Source organism: Dipodomys merriami, unplaced genomic scaffold (genome assembly GCF_024711535.1).
Source record: "Dipodomys merriami isolate MVZ:Mamm:240054 unplaced genomic scaffold, mDipMer1.0.p SCAF_1, whole genome shotgun sequence".
NCBI classification, from domain to species: Eukaryota; Metazoa; Chordata; class Mammalia; order Rodentia; family Heteromyidae; genus Dipodomys; species Dipodomys merriami.
Window position 1 is genome coordinate 131,621,818 of NW_027202270.1, and position 21,850 is coordinate 131,643,667.

General features: G+C 48.5%; 1 protein-coding gene and 1 pseudogene across 1 annotated transcript in view; both read right to left on the reverse strand.

The window, feature by feature from the left end:
- Positions 1 to 225: 225 nt before the first annotated feature.
- Positions 226 to 21,850, reverse strand: part of Plekhd1 (pleckstrin homology and coiled-coil domain containing D1) — a 33,919-nt gene continuing 12,294 nt past the window's right edge. The window contains exons 2-13 of the mRNA XM_070031323.1: positions 21,195 to 21,288; positions 20,829 to 20,918; positions 20,588 to 20,664; positions 19,556 to 19,647; positions 18,750 to 18,802; positions 9,704 to 9,798; positions 8,142 to 8,235; positions 6,285 to 6,463; positions 5,651 to 5,783; positions 5,119 to 5,263; positions 4,571 to 4,720; positions 226 to 4,230 (exon numbers count right to left, since the gene is read on the reverse strand). Coding sequence (XP_069887424.1) covers positions 4,061 to 4,230; positions 4,571 to 4,720; positions 5,119 to 5,263; positions 5,651 to 5,783; positions 6,285 to 6,463; positions 8,142 to 8,235; positions 9,704 to 9,798; positions 18,750 to 18,802; positions 19,556 to 19,647; positions 20,588 to 20,664; positions 20,829 to 20,918; positions 21,195 to 21,288 — 1,372 coding nt within the window. The 3' untranslated portion in view covers positions 226 to 4,060. The remainder of the gene's footprint in view (positions 4,231 to 4,570; positions 4,721 to 5,118; positions 5,264 to 5,650; positions 5,784 to 6,284; positions 6,464 to 8,141; positions 8,236 to 9,703; positions 9,799 to 18,749; positions 18,803 to 19,555; positions 19,648 to 20,587; positions 20,665 to 20,828; positions 20,919 to 21,194; positions 21,289 to 21,850) is intronic.
- LOC138834848 (U6 spliceosomal RNA) lies at positions 8,916 to 9,016 on the reverse strand (annotated as a pseudogene).

A 21,850-nucleotide genomic window follows, 5' to 3' on the forward strand; every position in this document is an offset into this window, starting at 1 on the left:
GTCCAGGGAACAGAGGGGGAGGGAGGGTGTGGGAAGTCAGAAAACAGAACCTGGCCCTCATCCATGTTCTCTTCAAAGCTTGAAAAGCTAGTTTCTCCCACTTGTCTGGAAGTCTGGAGAGGATCCAAAGAGACAGACACCTCTCCCAAAGCCCTGCAAAGGTCCCCTCCTCCCCTGCTCACCAAGAAGACAGACACCCCCCCCCGCTCCCCCCCCACTCCCAGTCAAAGCTGCAGGGTTTCTGATTTGGGGGAGATTTTGTAGCAGGGGAAGGAGAGCATCTGAGCAGCTTCATCCTGGCCAATCACAGAAGGACAGGTTCTATGGGCTGATGGTCCCAGTGATTTGACCTATGAGTGTAATACTGTCTTCTAGTTGGATCACCTCAGATACCCTGGGCCACTCCCAGAGACTCTAGCCAGTGTCTGTCCCACTATTCTCGTGCTCTGGGTGCTCCACACACAGGCTCTGAAGTCATGTTGAGCCTGGTGAGATGGATGGCTTGGAAATAAGAATTACAACCTCCCAGAGATGGAGACAGACATCTCCCCTTCCCAGGGGCAGGGAGATGGGGAGTAGGTCAGAACCCCAGTCCTTCCCAGATCTCTTGCCTTAACTTTTAACACATCATTACAACCCGGGTGACCACTGAAGGAATATCTTACCTGGAAGGAATGCAAAAGGTGAAGAGGGAGCCACTAATGATCTGGGAAAGGGCATACTCCAGGACAATCCTGGGGTGATGCTAATCATCCATCCTCAATAAGGATACACCAAAGAGCAGGGGAAGAACCCCATCTACCACTTCTCACTCACATCTCGCTTCTGTGATTACTAGACAAAAGCACCAGCTCATCAGAGCAGGTAAAACTGTCCATGTCTGGTGGACAGACTGAAACTAATGGGCTGTAAAACTAGGAAGCCTTAGTCTGTTTCAGGCTGTTCCCACTGGTAGAGTCTGTGCTCAGATCAGGAGAAAGTCATATTGATAGTCTGTTATCCTAGGACAGCCAGAACCTCTGGGTGGGAACACAGATTGCTCAGTTAATCATTAAGAAGCCACTCGCTGGGAGGTAAAGCAGCAGGAAGTTCTTTGTCCATAAATAAGTGCAGAACACAGAAGACATCCTGCAATTTTACATCTGGCCTGCAAGGGGCAGTATATCTCTAGAAACAAACAACCATAGTGTGTGCTTAAGGGATACTTCAGAAAATGGATTTAGTTAGCCAAGGAATAAATTTTTTTGTTGTTGTTGTTTTGTTTTTGTGCCAGTTCTGGAGCTTGAACTCAGAGCCTAGGCACTGTCTATATGCTTTTCTGCTCAAGGCTAGCGCTCTACCACTTGAGCCACAGCACCACTTCCAGCTTTTTCAGCTTATGTGGTGCTGAGGAATCGAACCCAGGGCCTCATGCATGTGAGACAAGCACTCTATCACTGAGCCACCTTCCCAGCCCTTTTTAAATCAATTTGATGTGTTCCAGTATGCAATTTCTACTCCTAGATATTTTCATATTTGGATATTTTTTCTGTGTTTTATGCTAGGTAAAGAGTAAACTTTTTTTTTTTTGGTCGGTTGTAGGGCTTGAACTCTGGGCCTGGGCACTGTCCCTCAGCTCTTCAGCTCAAGGGAAGCGCTCCACCACGTGAGCCACAGCACCACTTCCGGTTTTTTAGTGATTTATTGGAGATAAGAGTCTCACAGACTTTCCTGACCGGGCTGGCTTTGAACCATGATCCTCAGATCACAGCTTCCTGAGTAGCTAGAATTACAGGCATGAGCCACTGGTGCCCAGCTAAGAGTAAACTTTTAATGACTACATACTTACAGACTGATCAGTTGGTTGAAGATAACTAGATTTGCCTGGAGCATGGAAAGCACAGGATGAACTAGGAGGAAGTGAACTACAGACTGGCGAATGCCATGGAAAAGCACTGCTATGATTTGAATGCCTGTCTACTCTCAAACTCATGTTAAAATTTAATTGCATTGAGAGGTGGAAGCTTTAAGAGATGTAAAGTCTGCCTTGGTGACTAGGTTTAATGTCATTATTGCGGAAGTGGGTTACCATGGTGATGGGTCCCTTAGAAAAATATAAGTAGGGTCTCCTCTTGCTCTATCCCACCCCTCTCTTACCCTTCTGCTCCAGGACAATCCAGAAAGAAGGCCCTCACCAGAAGCCAGACCCTGTTCTTGAACTGTAAGTGAGCCAGTAAGTTCCTGTCATTTATACCTTTCCCAGGTTCAGGTGGTCTGTTACAGAAACACAGAATGGATGAGGACAAGTGCTTTCCTTTCTGGCTTGCCCAGGAAAACCAACCGCATTTGAAATTTTTCTAAAGAATATTTTTCTCCAAGAGCAAGCTATTAGTCACAAGATGAAACCAGTCATCTTGGCTTATTAATATTCCTCCTCTTTGCAAAGTTCATTCTACACACATATTAGATAAACAAGTTCCAGGTTTGGGTTATACGTATTTAAAGCTTTTACATTTACACTCAAACGCATTGCACATTACACCCTCCCTACAAGACCCTCTGGACTCACTGAAGCCATGGAAGTTCATGCGCACCCCCACTGAGGAGGGACCGTCAGTGTGCAGCCCACCTGGCTTTGGCTAGCTGAGCAGCAGAGAAGCAAATATGCTGAGCTTCCTAGGGACTTGCTGTCTGCTGTCCCTGAAGCTATCTGCCCGTCCCTCAGGACATCATGGTTTTCTGAGCAGCAGAAGATGGGAACCATTAATGTTCCCAGTGTCCCACAGCACCCTTATCTCAGGCAAACCCCCTGTTGGCTGAGACACGGACAGACTTGGGCAGCCTTGAAGGGTGGGCCCAGAGGGCTGGGGAGGTATGGGTGCCAGTTCTCAGCCTCCTGAAAGTTGGTGCTTTCCCATAAGAGCTTCAGATTGGTGGGTTTTTTTTTTGTTGTTGTTGTTGTTGTTTTGATTGGTGGGGGCTTGAACTCTGGGCCTAGGCGCTGTCCCTCAGCTCTTCAGCTCAAGGCTAGCACTCTACCCCTTGAGCCACAGCCCCACTTCCGGTTTTCTGGTGGTTCATTGGAGATAAGAGTCTCACAGACTTTCCTGCCCAGACTGGTATTGAACTGTGATCCTCAGATCTCAGTCTCTTGAGTAGCTAGGATTACAGGCAAGTGCCACAGGTGCCCAGCTTCAGATTGGTGTCTAATGACACATAGCCAACCAATGCCCAAGTTCCCCATGTAGCTGGGTTCATGGCTTCAGTGGATGAATATCTGTGTTGAGAAGAGGCAGCAAGGTGGTTGAGCAGGAGGGAGACATCTATGTTCTCACAACGAGCAGGGTCACTGCAGCCAGAGACAGCTGGAGATAATGCCTGGCTGTAGATAACACAGGAGCCTGGGCCGCCTCCTTCCACTGCTGAGCTTTGCTGTGTCTTCTAGAACAGCCTTCAATATTGGCGCTATCCCTAGCTTCTGGTCAGAGCCTGAGAGGGATGTGGTGGGGTCTACGCCGGCTCAGAGTGCTGTCCTGCAGAAAGTAAGCTCAGCAGAGGCAGCCAGGGAGCCCACAAGTGGTCCCACAGCCGATGTAACTACGCGAGATGCCATATGCCTGGGGCTGCTATTCTAGAGTCTTCTCTTCTCTCCCCTAGGATGGGGAATGTGAGGGGCCTTGGCTGAGGGGGTCAGGAAAGCCTGGGGAAGAGTTAGATAGGGAAGAGAGGCCTGCCATGGGGAGGTGAGACTCTTCATCAAACAAGAGGATTAGGGGCACAGCAGGAGAGTCATAGAAGGGAGACTGTGGGCACCAATGAGGCTGTGGTCTTTAGGCCCTACCTTACTTCCTGACCAACAAAAACCACCCATAACTAGGCCTCTTCACCACCTCACCATGACAGGCAGGAGGTGTCGAGCATGGGCCTGCCTGGACCTGGTGTAGAACCAAGGGCAGAGTGTGGAATGCAACCAAGGGAGGGTAGCACCCCTGTTCTTTAAGGGTGAGACTGGACCTCAGGTGGCATCAGGCCACCACAACAGAGAAAGAGAGGAGGCAGTGGAGGGGACAGGGTAGTGTTATCACTTTCCGCCCCGGGGAAGCGCTGAGGATGCTCCAGGCTGGGTGGCCATGATGTGATAGATGGATTCCCGGAAGCGCTGGTCTCGGCTGAGCCTCTTGGCCACCTCCTTCAGCTCTTCTATGTTGTTGGCCTCCAGCTGGGAGGTCATGAAGGACTGGGATGGCTTCACTGGGGAGACAGGGCCCGATCACCTCGGGAATAGCCCTCCCTCCACCATGGCTTGGTCCTGACCCTGGCCCTGACCCTCCCCCCTCACCTTCCCCCCCCCCCCCCCCAGCCCCATGGACTACTGAGCTTCTCCCAGCCCTTCCTGACTGTGGGTTTCCACAATCCTGCAAGAGACCGAGGGTACAAGAATTTACCTTGGGTTGGTAGAGCCAACCGGTCCAGCTTAACCCCAGAGCGGGGCCAGCCTTGCTTGTCCCCCACCCTGCCCTCTTCCTGCCTTGTGACTAATAACTTGTGCCCACCAGATCCCATCAGGGTGGCAGGCGCTGAGCACACTCACTGTCATTCCAGGAGGTGCTAGACCGACGCCGGTGGAAGCGGCAGCTCTTGATGCGGCGAGTGGCAGCCTTGTGGATATACACCGAATTCTTCATGATGACAGGCATCTTGGCCTCCAGCTCTGCGTTTCGGATACACTCCTCAAAGAACCCTGTGGTGGAGGCAAGATCAGATGGGTCAAGTTGGCTACTTCCTTCCCTCAGCCCCTTCTTCCCTTCCCTTCCCAGGGATGGGGGAGGGATAAAGGGATTGAGGGGGAAATAGGTTGGTCCCATCCCTTTGAGACCATTGCTGCCAGCAGGGGACAGAGCTTCCTCCATTCCTTATACCAAAATCTGTTGCTAGCTCATGGGCAGGTCTGCTGAGAACAGAGCTCAGTTTGAGCTTTTAAAAATTCCAAATGGCAGCAGTGCCCAAGGGAACCCTGGAGGTGAATAGCTGTAGAAGAAACCCCACAAATGACCAAACTTATAAATAAGCAGGCCTCCACGGGGCCTGGAAGTTGCCGTGGCTGCGTGGCTGGGGCCAGTCCACAGAGGGAGGACTCACTTTTCAGATGGCTCACATCAGCCCGCATCCTCTCCTCCTTCTCCTTGTTTCGCACCTTGGAGTTGAGCCCTTGTTCCAGGCTCTGCAAGGCCCCCTCAGCCTCCCGCAGACGCCGCTCCAGGTCCATGCGGACCTTGACCTCAGCCTGGACAGTGGCAAGTGAGACAGAGAGAGAGAGATAGAGACAGGAGAGGGGGGTGGAGGGAGGGAAGGAGGGAGAGAGAGAAAGAGAGTGCTAGGAAGCAGTTATCGTCTCTCTAGAAGCCTTCCCTTATCACTCCTGGCTCAATGGGCTCAAATGGAAGTTTCCACATCATGCCTCTATCTCTCACCCCCAACCCAGGTAGCCTGGGCTTGGTCCCTACTCCCAAGAGGAGGTATTTATTAATGATATGGCAGTATCTTTTCCCTCATGGTGGTGTCATGCCCACATCTGGACTGCTGGTCAGGTTGCAGAGTATTCTGGTAGCTAGCCTGTACAGGGCAGCACCAGACAGGAACCCCAAGAAAGAGGAAGGGCCCTTGAGCTCACCTTAAGCTCCCGCTCAGCCTGCTGCTTCTCTGCTGTCAGCTCCTGCAGCGAGTTCTGCAGTGCCTGAGACTGGCTGGAGTAGAATTCCCGCTCCTCCTCCAGGGCCCGTGAACGCTCTTCGTTCTCCTTCATCCTGCCAGCAAGAGAGGACCTTACTCAATGTGCATGCACCAAAGGGGGTCATCCCTCCCAGAGACCTGGCTGGAGACACCCTAAACTCCTAGGACTTTCTGGGTCCAGCCACTCAGGTGAAGAGAGGAATGACCTGGTTCAATAATGGAAATCCTAGGCTTAGAGGCATCAGACTGGAGCCTTGGGTCTAGGGCGGGTCAGTTCTGTGACCTTAAGAAAGCCCTATCACCCCTCGAAGACTGTTTCCTCAGAGATAGTAGGCCAAGGGAACCTGCCTGCCTGGCCACAAACACAGTTCTGAGCATACAGTGATGCTCTGTAGGATTCACCATTTCAAGAGACAATGAATCATCAAGTCAGCATTGGGGAGCAAAACCTGCTGGGGAAACAATCCTAGACAACAGGAAGTAAGTGGCCCCTCTGCTCAGTACCAGCTAGAACTCGAGTCCAGCTTGAAGAAAGTTCCTAGATTCCAAGCCACTGGAGGACCCAGGCGTCTCACCGCTTCTCTGCAAGGTGCTTCTCTGCCAACAGCTGCTGCATCCGCTCCTCGATCTGCCTTAGGTTGCTATGGAGACCCCCACTGGCAGGTGGCTGCTCACTCTGACTGGCCAGGGACTGTGGCTGGTTCTTGTCCTCCTCTAGCATTTCAAGGGTTTTCTTCTTTTCTATGGAGAGTTCCTAATACAGAAGTAGGGAAAGAAGAGAAGGAGCTCAGTTTCTAACATGGCTGCCTACCAGCCTTTCAATTCCAGGGAATAACCCTCTCCTCTCTCAGTCCTCTTTGAAGGACACCTTGAGATGATGTCTCATTCCAAGATAGCTCCCTTCCCACAACAAGGCAAGTTTACTCCTCAACCAAGGGAGTCAAGGTGGGGCCCAATATGGCTACTAGTAGAGACGGCACCTATTAGAACCAGGTCCCAAGGCCCAAAAGCTCCATGATCTTCTGGGGTTCCATCTGTTCACGTGATAAAACACCCAACAGAACCAGACTAGGAGCAGATTTAGATTCCTATATCCACTGGGATCTTATACTACACAGAGTTGCAACCGTCCATGATGAGAAGCAGGGAGAAATAAAGACACACAAAGCACCAGTCAGGCAAGGGAGACTTGAAACCATGGCAACCGTCAAGGCCGCTCGTGAATTCACTAAACCCCCATGGTGGTTACACACCAGGCCTTGGTTTGGAGAGACCATGAAGACATGATAGAATGAAATACACAATTGGGAAAACACAACACAGAGGTGCAAAATGCTGTATGAGCCCAGAGCTCAGAGCAAATACCTGCCTAGAAGAATTAGGGAAGCTTGACTAAAAAACAAACAAACAAATATATATATTTGAGGGCAGGGAGATGGAAATAGACTCTGTCCATGGGTGAGTGCTAGCAGAAGGGGCTTGGGTTAACAAGGAGGATGAAGGGGGTTTTAAAAAGAGAGAGAGAAGAGATTTGAGTTGGTCTTCAAAGAATGAGTAGGAGTTCTCCAGGCAGAGGAGAGATGGAAAGGACATGCTATATAAAAAAATAGTCTGAGGGGCCTGGGAAGGTGGCTCAGTGGCAGAGCGCTTGTCTTGCATGCATGAGGCCCTGGGTTCAATTCCTCAGCACCACATAAGCAGAAAAAGCTGGAAGTGGTGCTGTGGCTCAAGTGGTAGAGCGCTAGCCTTGAGTTGAAGAGCTGAGGGACAGTGTCCAGGCCCAGAGTTTAAGCCCCATAACTGACAAAAAACAAAAACAAGAAAACAAAAAAACAGTCTGAGGAAAGGTATGGGGAACGAGAGAAGTCATCTCTGTGGCACATGAGCTCAGTGGTTAGAGCCGAGTTTGATGTATCTTTCTGTAGGTGGGGGGAGGGGGGCTAGCAGGGAAGGACCTGCTAAGGCTAGAATTAGCACTTACACATCATGCTAAGGAGTGGGTACTTTGTCCTTGATTGATGCCACACCCTTCTCCCTTCAGTTTCTTGTGGTATCAGACAAAAATGATTTGGCAGTTACTTTCATGCTCGATTTTACCCAGGAGCACTTGGGCGAATGAGCCACAAGAAGGATGTGGTGTGTGACTCCACTGCCCACCCTAATCGATTCTCCATCTTCTATAAAAATACTGGCACCGAGAAAGTTGGTTTCCTGAGGCCATGGTCATGGCCAGGGCCGGCTGGAATTTGCCCTCTGGGTAGGGGAACAAACAGTTCCTGCTTTGGCCTCCATATCAGCTGTAGTTGCCAGTCATCCACAGAGATCTTTTAGATTAGCATCTCTTCCTCCCCCTTGCAGGAACCCCACTGGGAAGCACGTGGAAAAACTAGAATTGTGGAAGCCCAACCACCAGCCCACCAGCAGCCCCTCACCTCCAGCGTCTGCTGCAAGGACTCTGTGAGGTGCCTCAGCTCCTTTTTCTCTTGTTCCACACCCTTGAGGCATCTGGCCGTGAGCTCCAGCTCCCTGTGAGAACAGAGGGCTGTATAGCAATGCCCACCTCCCCCCACCAACCCTGTGCACAGACTGCTGCCTCTCCTTAGTGACAGCCCTCTGTACCTCCAGACTCCCCCCTCCCCCCTCCTCCAAACAGCTGCAGGTCCAGGGCTGAAAGGAAAGCCACCAACGAGGTTGGAGTCATTTGTTCCAGGTGCTCACACACCTGTCAGGTGGCATAAGTTCATGTCACACCCCTCTCCCCATATCTATGGGACATTCCACACCTACAAGGTGGTACCTACAAGGGCCCAGCCACACCTGTTGTCCAAGACAGCACCTACTAAAATCCACGCTATTATGCCGATTTCTTAAAACCTTTCACTCTTCAAGGGCTAGTTCCATTCATCCAACAGGGTCATGCATGTGTCTTAATTCCTATGACACAGGAAATCTACACTACCTCCTAGCCTCAACTATATATAGAATTGTGTTAAATGTCTCTGGGTTCAAGTCTAGTTTTCTCAGCCAAGATGGCAAAATCTCAAGGAAGGGAACTTATTTATTTGCAAGATCAATTTTTCTTGGGCTGATACTGATGGTCAGTGATGATGGTGAGGATAATAATGACCATTGGTGGCCAATGTAGTAGCCTCCAAATTCCTGGATAGAATACATCTAATCACCAGGGGTCCCCCTCCGCTTTTTAAAACAATGTGGAACACTTCATGAATTTGCATGTCATCCTTGCACAGAGGCAATGCTAATCTCTCTGCATCGTTCCAATTTTAGCAGGCGTGGCTGAAGCGAGTTTCCATCATGCCTAGCTTGTTTGTTGAGATGGGATTTGAAATCTTTCTTGCACAGTCTGGCCTCCAACCACAGTGCTCCCAATCTCAGCCTCTGAGTAGCTTCAATTACAAGCATAAACCTGTAAGATTATAGGCATAAGAGGCTTTCTCTACCTGATACTTTTTAAAGCTATACATTTGGGTGCCTTAGCTTCGTGTAATTATAATTCAGCTCGTGATTATAATGTATATCTATGTTTGCAAACAGTGACAGGGGACTGAAGATCCCAAGTGGTATCCTCAGCCCAAAAGGGAAAGGATTGGCCCTGCAGAAGAGGCAGAGCATGTTGGGGGTTGAGGCTGTCAGCATCTCTAGGCCAGGCCAGCTTGCTCTTGACTTGAGCATGAAGATAGGAGGGACTAGCTGCTGTGTCCTGGTCAGTCTACACTTGCCCATACCTCCATGTTCCAGTTCCCCGCACTGCAAGAGGATAATTATTAATGAGTAGAAATGGCTCATTGCTGGGGGTGGGAAGCTGTGTGTCTACCGCTTCCTTGGAGTATACAGAGGCCTGAACCATTGGGAGGAGAGACAAAGCCATAAGAGCTATCTCCTGGGTAGAGGCCTCTCCAGACCTGGCTGAACACTGCTCTGCATGCCCTATGCTGGGGCACCCCTCCGGGACCCTCCCGGGGCCCACCACCACCTCTTGATCTGCTCCTGCTCCACTCTCAGCTCCTGCACCACCTCCTCAAACTGCTGCTTCTCAGCCTCCAACACCTGATTCAGGCGTTCAAGCTCCTGCAGACAACCAGACAGGAAGAGAAGAGTTATGGGGGGAGGGAGGAGAGAAGTTCATTGAAGTTGGGGGCTCCCTACTAATCAAGGAGACCCTCTGGGATTTGGCTCAATATGGCCAAATGTAGCTCAGCAAGATTTGAATTAATCACTGAGGAGTCCTGGCCCCACTCAGAGACATGCAATCTCAACCAACCCCAAGTCTGGGATGAACTCAACCTCTTAAAACAGCAAACTAGGGGCTGGGAAGGTGGCTCAGTGGTAGAGTGCTTGTCTTGCATGCATGAGGCCCTGGTCGATTCTTCAGCACCACATAAGCAGAAAAAAACAGGAAGTGGCATTGTGGCTCAAGTGGTAGAGTGCTAGCCTTGAGGTGAATTGCTGAGGGACAGCGCTCAGGCCCAGAGTTCAGGCCCCATGACTGACAAAAAATAAAATAAAAAATAAAAACAACAACAGCAAAACAGCAAACTAAATCCAGGTGCTGGTGGCTAACGCCTATAATCCTAGCTACTCAGGAGGCTGAGAATCGAGGTTTGAAGCCAGCCCAGGCAGGAAAGGCCATGAAACTCCTATCTCAAATAAATTACTCAGAAAAAGCCAGAAGTGGTGCTGTGGCTCAAGTGGTAGAGCACTAGCCTTGAGCACAAAAAGGCTCAAGGACAGTGCCCAAAGGGCTGGGAAGGTGGCTCAGTGGTAGAGTGCTTGCCTTGCATGCCTGAGGCCCTGGGTTCGATTCCTCAGCACCACATAAGAAAAAAGCCAGAAGTGGCACTGTGGCTCAAGTGGTAGAGCTCTCGCCTAGAGCTGAAGAGCTGAGGGACAGCGCCAGGCCCAGAGTTCAAGCCCCACGGCCGACAAAAAAGAAAAAAAAAAAAGGCTAGTGTTCTACCACTTGAGCCACAGCGCCACTTCTGTTTTTCTGGTGGTTTATTGGAGATAGGAGTCTCACAGTCTCTCCTGCCCAGGCTGGCTTTGAACCGCGATCCTCAGATCTCAGCCTCCTAAGTAGCTAGGATTACAGGTGTGAGCCACCAGCACCTGGCTGCTAAGAACACTAGCCTTGAGCTGAAGAGCTGAGGGACAGCGCCTAGGCCCAGAGTTCAGGCCCCATGACCAGACCCCCCCCCAAAAAAGAAGTGGATTTCACAAATATAACCTTCATATCTTTGGACTGGGAAGGTGACTCAGTGGTAAAGCACTTGCCTTGCATACTTGAGGCCCTGGGTTCGATTCCTCAGCACCACATAAGCAAAAAGAAAAAAGCCCCAAGTGGCGCAGTGGCTCAAGTGGTAGAGCACTAGCCTTGAGCTGAAGAGCTGAGGGGCAGCGCCCAGGCTCAGAGTTCGGGCCCACGACCAGACCCAAAATAAAAAAAAATTTTTTAAAAAAAGGACAGTGCCCAAGCCCTGAGTTCAAGTCCCAGGACTGACCAAAAACCAAAACAGCAATTTAATCAGGACTTGGAAATGATCAGGACACAGGTCCTGTGGCAGATGTGAAGACTACTCTGCTAGGCAGCGCCAATGACTTATACCATAAGGGTAGCTTGCTGACCTTCAAGCCTAAAGAAAAAAGAGGGAGTATATATTTCCATTACAGAGCCCCAGAATGCCTCTTTCTTTGACAATTCAACTTGCAGATATCTCCCACTACTTAATATGGCACTGGGCTATCTTTCCGTAGTTGAAAATGGGGAAGGGTCAGTTATTAAAATCTCATTCCTTCTCTCCACAGCTAAGCCTCCCAGAAGCAGAAAGGGAAGCTAACCCACCTGGACCTAGCTTTTCCTCTGGCTTTTCTCTCTTGGTGGTCCCAGAATATGTGATTAAGGTGCTTTCCCTTTTCTTCCTCTTTTGGGGAAGGGGTGTACTGGGGTTTGAACCTAAGACCTTGTTCCTGTTAAGCAATTGCTCTATCATTTAAGTCATGCCCTAGCTCTTTTAAGCTCTAGTGATTTTTTTTTTTTTAATAGGGTCTCTGGTTTCTGTCCTGGTAGGCCTGAACCATGATCTTCCTAGTTACACTTTAGGGTAGCTGGAGTAACAGATGTGTCCCACCAGGCCTAGTTTGTTTATTGAGATGGGATTCTTTCTGCCCAGTCTGGTCTGGAACTACAGTCCTCCCAATCTAACCTTCTAAGATTACAGGCATGAACCTATAGGATCATAGGCATAAGATACTTTATACAAATTCACAGGCAGAGCTGTGTCCAGGCAGTATTTGCTGAGAAATGGGTACCCATGAACCACAGCCCACCAGGGTCAAAGCAATTTTAAAAGCGATTCATTATCAATCAGATGCTTGAATCTCCCTCTGAGTTTCCTGCCAGAAATGGTCCAGCTCTGCTTGAGTAGTTCTTACCAAAGGAAATTTGCTCCTTTGGTAAGACAGCCCATTTCACCCTTGAGCAATCTGACAGAAAAGCTCTTTTTTAAAAGCTCCACCCCCTGCCAGGCTGAATGCTGGATGTTCTGAAAGCCACAAATACAAAAGCATTAATGGATGGTGATGGAAGATTTGGTTGAATTCTTTGCAGGTTCTGATGAGGTACAAATCATTTATGCAGCATGTCCCATCTCTCCCCCTGCCCCTACCTCCTGGGCCCTAATTGCTTAAACCACCTCTATCCTTGCCCCAAATTCTCCCTCATTTCAGCATCACCTTTACTTCTTGTCCTTTCACTGTGACTTAGCCCCCACAGTCCAAAAACAAAGAGCTAGCAGACAACTCTTAGACAATCCTAGACTGGCAAAGCTAAGGGGGCAGCAAATGCCTGGCCAATGCTTGGTGGTTCCAGCACATATAGGGGAAGGGGGTAGTTCCTTCCACAAAGAATTAGAGACACAATCTACCTTCCAATTTTCTTTACTGAGTCCAGTCTCTTCCCATAGGGGCCACAGAACAAACCTAAATTCTTTTCCTTTCCAGTGTTGAAAAGAGCTGTTCCATTCCCCAGTTTCTTGTCTTCCAAGCCAAACAATTCCTGTTTGCTATGCTTCACTGGACATGATTTCGAGTTCTCAATAAAACTAATTATGCTCTTGAAAAGAATGTACTGACGGGCTCCTGATTAGGAAGACTTCATTCAGTAAAGATTCTTCACAAGTAATTTGCAGGCTCAATCCAATTCTAGGAAAAGCCCCAGTGAAATGTTTTCCTTTATATTTTATCCTATTCATTTACGCTACACAAATTTATTGAGGATACAAAGTTACTGTCTTGGGGCTTATTATCTTATATATATATATATATATATATATATATATATGTATGTATATATAAAATCAGACTGGCATTTTTTTTTGTCAGTCCTGGGGCTTGAACTCAGGGCCTGGGCACTGTACCTAAGCTTCATTTGCTCAATGCTAGCACTCTACTACTTGAGCCACAGTGCCATTTCTGGCTTTTTCTGTTTATGTGTACTGAGGAATGGAACCCAGGGCTTCATGCATGCTAGGCAAACACTATACCACTAGGCCACATTCCCAGCCCCCAGACTGGGATTTTTGATCAAATTCAGGAATCAATTATTACTAAAACAATCAGACATATTAGAATAGCATTACAAAACAAGATACATAATAAGGCAGGAACCAACTTTATGTAAAGCTGTCCTGGATGGACAGAAGAGTAGAGGAGATGAGGGGGGAGGGAAAATCATCTGATTCTTGAACTCACAGACAAAGCTAAATAAATAGGAAGACAGGCAGGCCATAAGGCTGGACCCATAGTAAAAGCACGTATGATGAGAAAGAGTTAGAGGGACTGACAGAGTACAGACCATGTAGGCCCCGGGGCTATGATGCAGATTTTCATTTTTCTTCCTGAGCAAAAAAAAAAAAAAAAGCAATGAAAGTTTTGAGTAGAAAGCAGGGGAAGAAAAGGGGGAACATCATCTAATCTCAATTTTGTTTGTGCTGGTACTAGGGCTCACACTCAGGGCTTTGAGCTCTCACTGGATGTTTTCACTCAAGGCTGGAGCTAGTATCTCTATTTCTGGCTTTTTGCTGGTTAATCGAAGATAAGAGTCTCACAGACTTTTCTGCCTGTGCAGGCTTTGAACTGAGATCTTCAAGTCTCTGCTTCCTGAGTAGGTAGGATTAGAAATGTGAACCACTAGTATGGAGTTCTAATTTCAACTTTAAACAGTGAATCTGGCTTCAGTGTGAAGAAATGGATGAAGTGGGTCCAGAAAGGGAGGCCCAGATGGGAGGCCACTGACTAGTCCAGGCAAGACCTAATAGCTGTGTAAACCAGAGCAAGAAAGTGAGATAAGTGGCTTGGCAGATTCTAATCCTTTAATAGACCTATGTCTATTAAAGAAATTAAATCAATAGTTAACCTACCAAATAGTACCAGGCCCAGGTTGGTTCCCAGGTGAATTCCACCAAACATTTAAGGGAAAAAATTATTCCAATTCTCTACAATCTCTTTTATTGTTCTTAATATATATTTTATTGTAAAGATACTATACAGAGGGGTTACAGTTACACGAGCAAGGTAATGAGTCCATTTCCTATCGAGCATTGTTACACCCTCCTTTATTTTTCTCCTACCATCCCTTTCCTCCCCACCTCCCCAACTCCTCCATTCCCCCCACCCCACCCCTGAAAAGTTGTAAACTTTGTTTCAACATACTGTCTTGATCTACAATCTCTTCTAGAATTTAAAGCAGAAGAACCAGATATTGGTAGTGCATACCTGTCATCCTAGCTGCTCAGAAGGCTGAGGTCCAGTGGATCATGGTTCAAAGACAGCCCAGGCAGGGCTGTCTCCAAAATAACCAGCAAAAAGCAAAGTTAAAGGTATGGTTCAAGTGGCAAAGCACTAGCCAAGCAGGTTTGAGACCCTGAGTTCAAACCTCAGTATCTCCAAAAAAAGAAAGGGCAGTATTTCCTAACTCATTTCTAGCATTACACTAATGCTAAAATTCAATGAAGACATTACAGAAATACTACATACTATAGACCAGCATCATTCATAAGCATAGTTGCAAAAGTCCATGACAAAATATTTTTGCCAGTCCCGGGGCTTGAACTCAGAGCACTATCCCTGATATTCTTTGCACTCAAGGCTAACACTTTACCACTTGAGCCACAGCACCACTTTCAGCATTTTCTGAGTATTTTCTTTGAAGATAATTGACTCACGGACTTTCCTTTCCTGCCTAGGCTGGCTCCGAACTGTAACCCTCAGATCTCAGCCTCCTGAGTAGCTAGGATTACCAGCATGAGCTTCTGGCACCCAGCCAAAATATTTTTTAAATCCAACAATGTATAGAAAGAACTAGATAGCATAACCAAGTAGGATTTTTCTCCAGGTATTCAAAGCTGGTTCAATACCAAAAAAAGCAATTTATACAATCCATCACACCAATAATGACTAATAAAGAAATGCCATATCCTGTGAACATATGAGAAGAATTTGACAAAATCCAGTACCTGATGATGGTTTTTAAACACACACACACACACACACACACACACACACACACACACACACACACACACACACACACACACACACACACACACACACACTTCAACAAACTAAGAATAGGAGCTTGATAAAGAACATTTCACCATAGAACATTTTCTCTAAGACTAATAACAGAGCATGGATGTTCCTTCTCACCACTGCTTCTCAGCTTTGCTGTGAACTCTCTGGGTAATGAAATAAGACAAGAAAAAGCAGCAGATGGTACACAGATTGGGAAAAGAGAAATAATGCTGACATTATTCAACATTTACAAGGGAGGTCAGAAAACAGCTTTACATTTGTAGTGGGAGGTTCCAACTCAGTCTGCAAGAACTATATCAGAGCCAGGCACTGGTGGCTCATGCCTTTAATCCTAGCTATTCTGGAGGCTGAGCTCTGAGCCAGGGAAAAGTCCCTGTGAGACTCTCATCTTCAATTAACCACTCAAAAACCAGGAAGTGGAATTGTGGCTCAAAGTGGTAGCATGCTAGTCTTGAGCAAAAGAGCTCAGGGACAAAACCAAGGCTCTGAGTTCAAGCCCCATGATTGGCGTGGGGGCAGAGAAGTACTACATCAGACCGGACCTGGGCATTGTTTGATTTCCCTTTGCCCATCTTCATTCAAGGTTGAACTCTCAAAGTTCATTCAGAAAAAGAAAGTTAGGTAGGCCTCTCTCTTCCAGGGTTAAAAAAAATAGGCTACAAGGAGCCAAGAACCGCTGGGGAATGTGGACCTAATGGAGGGCATTGTCTTATGGGCCTAGACAGATGCCCCCAGGATTGATCCTCCTAGATTCTCTGCTCAGGCCCACAGAGTCTCAGGCCTTTCCTGCCACGTGGAAGATGCCAGGGCTGCACAGTTATTGATGCATGTCTAGATGGGTCTTGGAAGTACATGAAGCACTTTCCTGAATTCTAGTTCATTGATCATTGCAGCAACCTGAGAAGCTGGCAGAAACTGTCCTAATTTTATTAAGACAAAACAGATGGATAATCTGAACTTCAGAGATGTCAATAGGCATGTCCAAGAAGTCAGCAAGAGAGCTGAGACACTGATCCAGATCTCCTGGTTCTAGACTCTGAGTCTTCCTGTAGTCAGTCTCCTGTCCTCCATAGACCTCACAAATCATCAGGAGAATATTCAGCTTATCACTCACTCTTTCTGTGGTCCAAAGCACATCCAATAATCTCTGACCTGGAGCGGAGGTGCAGAAGGTGCAGAGGACAGGTAGTCCTCTAATGGAGGAGCAAGTTAGGGAAGGAAAAACTTACTAACTCAGTGGTCCACCCAGGAATTAAATCTGAGATCCATTCCTGCTCTAGAACATGCCAAGAACCTGGCAGTTTTCTTCTTCTTCCTGCCCAGAGAAGCCTTAAAAGTACAGCTGGGCCTGAGCCTTACTCCCAACTTGTTTTAGAAAAAGAGTTCGCATTCAACAACCTTCCTCCATCAACAGGCTGTGGCATAAGTAAGGATTGTGTTCAGTGGGTTTCTGCTGTCCTAATTTCCCAGCTAAAGACCTAGATAGAGTGTCTAAATTTTCCTTCGGCTGACAGCTGTCCTAGATTTAGCCTCTCTGATGGATAAGTCTCCTTTCCCTCCTGTGGCTAATGGATGCTGCTCCATCCCATCCCAGGCTTCCCTGATCACCCATCTTTAAGTTACTGACACTGCACCAAAGGCTCACTTACCATGTCTAGGGATATGTAAAGAAAAATGCCAAAATTCTACTGAGAGCTAGAAGAGAGAGAGAGAGAGAGCTGGGAGACACAGGGGCTCAAAGCCTGGCAAAGGAGAGACTTGGTACCTCACGGAACTAGATATCCAACCTATGCCCCATGTGCAATTCTCAACCTGTTCTTTTCTTTTTAATCAACAACATGACTCTGAAGTCCAGTTGGAAGAATAAATTGCAAGCATAACTGATGGCATTTTTGAAGAAGGAAAATCAAGGTGGATTGTTGTGTTGGATTAAAACTAAGATGTAAGCTGAGTATTGGTGGCTTACCCCTGTAATCCTAGTTACTCAGGAGACTGAGATCTGAGAATCGCAGTTCAGAGTTGGCCCAGGCAGGAAAGTCCATGAGACTCTAATCTCCAATTAACCCCCAGAAAACCAGAAATGGAGCTTTGGCTCAAAGTGGTAGAGCACTAACCTTGAGCAAAAAACCTCAAGGATAGAGTCCAGGGCCTGAGTTCAAGCCCCATAACTGAAATAAGTAAGTAAAGAAAATGAATAAACAAACAAGATGTAATACAAAGTTGCAAGTTGTTCATTTTATTGGTTTGTTCCATAGACAGTTATTAAGCTCTTATCTTGGGGCAGATGCTGGATCAGGCAATAGAAGGCTTAAGGTCCAAAAGGGACATAGTGTTTCTGTGTTTGAAGCCCCAGGAGGAGTGACTGGGAAGGTCTGGAGTTCATGAGAGCAAAACCAGAGTCAGGCTCTGAGGCAAGGCTGATGGCCCCAGCCCTGCGGCTTGCCCAGGACAACAGTGAGTGACAAGGCAAAGAGAAATGGACCAAGTCTGACCCTTTCATCTATCTGGACAAAACACTCTGCAGCTTTGGACCTCAGGCAGTTATTGTGCAGGATTGGCCCAAAATTAATTACTTAAGATGGGCATGATGGCACACACTATAATCCCAGCGACTCAGGAGGCTGGGGCAGCCAGGGCAACTTGGCAAGACTGTATCACAAAGTAAAAATAAAAATGGGCTAAAGGTGTAGCTCAGTGGTAAAACGTTGCCTAGTATATGCAAGCCCATGAACTACAAATGAAGTAACCCACAGATAATCATTGAGCACCAAGCATTTTATATGTACCATCTTGTTTAATCTTTGCTGTGTTCTTCAGATGAGACTATTGGTATTCAGAGTGGTTAAGTAACTTGCTTGCAGCCATGCAGTTAGAAGTTGGTAAGGTCAAATATAGTCTCAGGTAGCTTGACCCCAAAGTCTGAGCTGCTAATCACAACCCTGCCCTACCGTTCAGGCAAGGGCAAGTCTACACAGAATTTGAAATGAAGTGGACTTTGTTGGCTCAAATATAGCAAGAGTCACCATGACTCCACAGGCCTATGATGAGCCTACTTACAGCTCAATTGTGAACATTTGGAGGATGAAGGAATCTCTAAGATCATTCAATCCAATCACCCTTATGACACCAGAAGCCCATATAGATACCAGGCCATTGGAGCCCCATGACTATCAGTGCCAAGCAGATAAAGGTTTTGAGTAGATATTTCTCTAGAAGGTCACCTCTTGAGGGCTGATGAGGAAACATAACATTGCCTGCCAAGAGCCTACAGCAAGTTGAGAGCACTATCATCTCACTTGGCCTCCCTGTTTTCTCAGTGCTGGAGATGCCCCCAGCCCTCTGCATGGTCTCTAAGCTGGATACAAAATGCAGCTGCCAAGGAGGCAACGTGGAGGGAGGGGTGCCATTCTGAGCATGCTCAGATCTCCTACCTCTCTCTGCTCCCTCTGTAGGCAGAGTTCTTCTGTCTCTTCCATCAGTTTGTCTGTCAAAGCAAGCACACATGAGAAGCTCACTCAGACAAGAGGTCCTGAGGGGGCAGGTGCCTGAGGGTGACCTCCATCACCCGCCCCCTGCCCTCTCTCAGGGAAGAGGTCAGCTCCTCTGATAGCCAGGCTTTGGGACCAACTCTGCTGAATGAAGCTGCCTTGCTGACCCAAACTGCTCACCTCCTTTCTGGTCATTGAAAACAATGCTTTGTGCATTGATGGGGCTATGAGATTGGAGGCTCAAGTGGGTATCTCCTGTCCCTACCCACTGGAGGACAGAATCCTGAGGGTGAGGAGAGTGGTGACTGGAGCCAGCAGAGGGGAACCAGTGCTGGTCTGCCAGAGTCTAAGGAGGTGAAGGAGAACAGGTCCCAGGCAAAGAAACCAGGTCCCACCTCACTTCCTCTGTGCTTACCAGCCAGTGGAGGGAGTACGGAGCCTAGACCCCTGCAGCCAGGTTGACACTGGCTGGGGGTAGGAGTGGGTCTCTACATTACAGAAGTAGAAACTGAGGCTTGGAGAAGTTAATATGTCTAAAGATGGGCACAGTTAAGGGATGGGCTCTAACACTGAGGGTAGAGCCCAGGTTATTTTACCCAAGTTATGCTGGCCATAAGGACCTTTCCTGTACCTTAAAGCCCTCCAGGCATCAAACTGTCTGCTAAGCCCCAACAGAGACATCTCCCCCCTTGCCTAGGACTGCCACCAGGGAACCTCAGATTCCAGCCCACTCCCCTGCTTCAGCCAACCTAAATACTCCTGCTTTTCTTTAGCCAACTGCAGCCCCTGGGCTTCCAGGCTTTTGATCATGGCTTCTCCCAGCTGGGCATTTTTCCAAGTCCTGAGGAGGGAGGGCAGATGGGACAGAAGAGAACAGAGAAAGAAACCCAAAATCGTTAAAGCAGAAGGGCTGAGGACAAGGTGAATGTACGTTCAGTTCGTTATGCCTGCTCATTCTCTCCAGAATCGCAGCCGGCACTCACTCTGGCCACTGGGCTCTAAGCCACCAGCATTGATCGCTTACAGTAACTGGAGCCTGGCGGGGCTGCAAAGTGGGCCATGGGGGCTGGGCCAAGAGCACTTGCAAAGCAGAGCAGAGCAGAGCAGAGATTACATCCTGGTTAGCTTTCTGTATCACTGCATGCCTAGCACCTACACAAAGCCAGGCACAGGGCATGCATGACTGTTATTTGTCAGGCCAAAGTTATGACTCAGCTCACATGGACAGGAATCTGAATAGAGGGTGTGTGTGTGTGTGTGTGTGTGTGTGTGTGTGTGTGTGTGTGTGTGTGTGTGTGTGTGTGTGTGTGTGTGTGTGTGTGTGTGTGTGTGTGTGTGTGTGTGTGTGTGTGTGTGTGTGTGTGTGTGTGTGTGTGTGTGTGTGTGTGTGTGTGTGTGTGTGTGTGTGTGTGTGTGTGTGTGTGTGTGTGTGTGTGTGTGTGTAGATGACTGTGTTGGGCTGGGGTTTCTATGATCTAGACTCTGATTTATAAAATATTAGTTCTAGTCTTTGCTAGGATTAACTACAGTTCTAGGGAGGTGAATTGGATGGAGGGAGAGTTTATAACCAATGACACTGGATTCACTCCCAAGAGTTGGAGGCGAATGGCCTGCCACCTGTGACTGCTCACTCACGTATGGAACACTAACAAGTATCTCCTCCCCTCTCCCTAGGCAAGTCTCTGTGTCAGGATGCCAGCTGAGAAGCAGGGAGCTCTGGGCAGGCCCAGCCCAGCCCCTTCTCTCCTGGCTCACCCACAGCCCTCCTGGCAGATACTTACACCTTCCCAGACTCCTGCAGCATCTCCAGCCATTGTGTCTGCTCAAACTCGGACTCAGCAGCCAGCAAGATGTTCCCCTGCCAGGAAGAAGAGCCAGGGTATGCCATTCTGAGGCCGAGGAAGGCCCTCTCCTCCCTCCCCCGCCCCGTTATCCAGGGCACTGATAGGCCTCCCAGGCTAGGCTGTGCAGGGTTGTTCCGAGGGAACAAAAAACAAGAAGCTGTTCTGCCCTGGCACTCACATGAAAGTCCTGGTGTGAGATCTTCATGGCGTAGGGCATGCTGGGCTCTTCCTTGGCCTCTACCAGGCAGCCCCCCAGAGGGATGACCCCCTGAGGAAGAAGCAGAATAGGCAGCTCTCACCCCACATAACTCATCACGCAGCGGCCCCTGGAGAAAGCGAGGTGCTGCCAACATCCCAGACCAGACTCTAGACCCCAGCGCTACTGGACAGAGGCCAGCACTGACTCCCAGAAGAAAGAGGAAGGGCTGAACAGGCTTTGAGGTAGAGGAGGGTACAGGAGGGTACAGCTAGACCACAGCAGGACAACTCCTGGTGTTCCCACTCCCACCCCCACGCAGAGGCTCTGTGGCCGGAGGCATCTCACCTTGGGATGTATATTGAAGTACTTATTGGATTCAAAGCTCTTTCTCTCGCTCTCAGAGTAGTAAAGCAGAAAGCTCTCTTTGATGATAAAAAACCTATAGTGAGTGATGGGGAGAAAAGAGTAACCAGGAGAGAAGGGGTGAGGTTTCTCAGGACAACAAGAGCCTACATTCCATATTGCACAAAGGCCTCAGTTGGCCGGCCATCCTCCGCTGTAGATAGCACAGCCCCCACACCAGGACAGGGAGGAGGGAGGCCCAGGGCTGGAGGCCAGGGCTGCCTGCCTCTGTGCCCCCTGAGCTGATACCGCTGGCACAGCAGAGCACCTGTGGCCTTTCCCCTTGGGTACTCTCACCCCTTGAGTGATCACTCTCAGTCACTTAGGAGCTCCCCCCTGCACAGCAGAGGACAGGAGGCATGTGATTGTAAGATGGGGTCTTTTGGTGTCATCTTGAGAGCTGGCAACCAAATGGAACTAGGCACCCAACTGGTAAGGCCGTCCCTTAACATCCCTTATGTCTCAAACCGCTCACAGCCTCCCTCCAGAATTCACGTCTAGCAGGACCATTGTGCCCTTAAGCGCTTTCTAGCTGCTGGGGTGGTGACTCCTCAGTGTCAGCTCCGGCACTAAGCCTACCCTGGGGCCTCTTAAAAAAC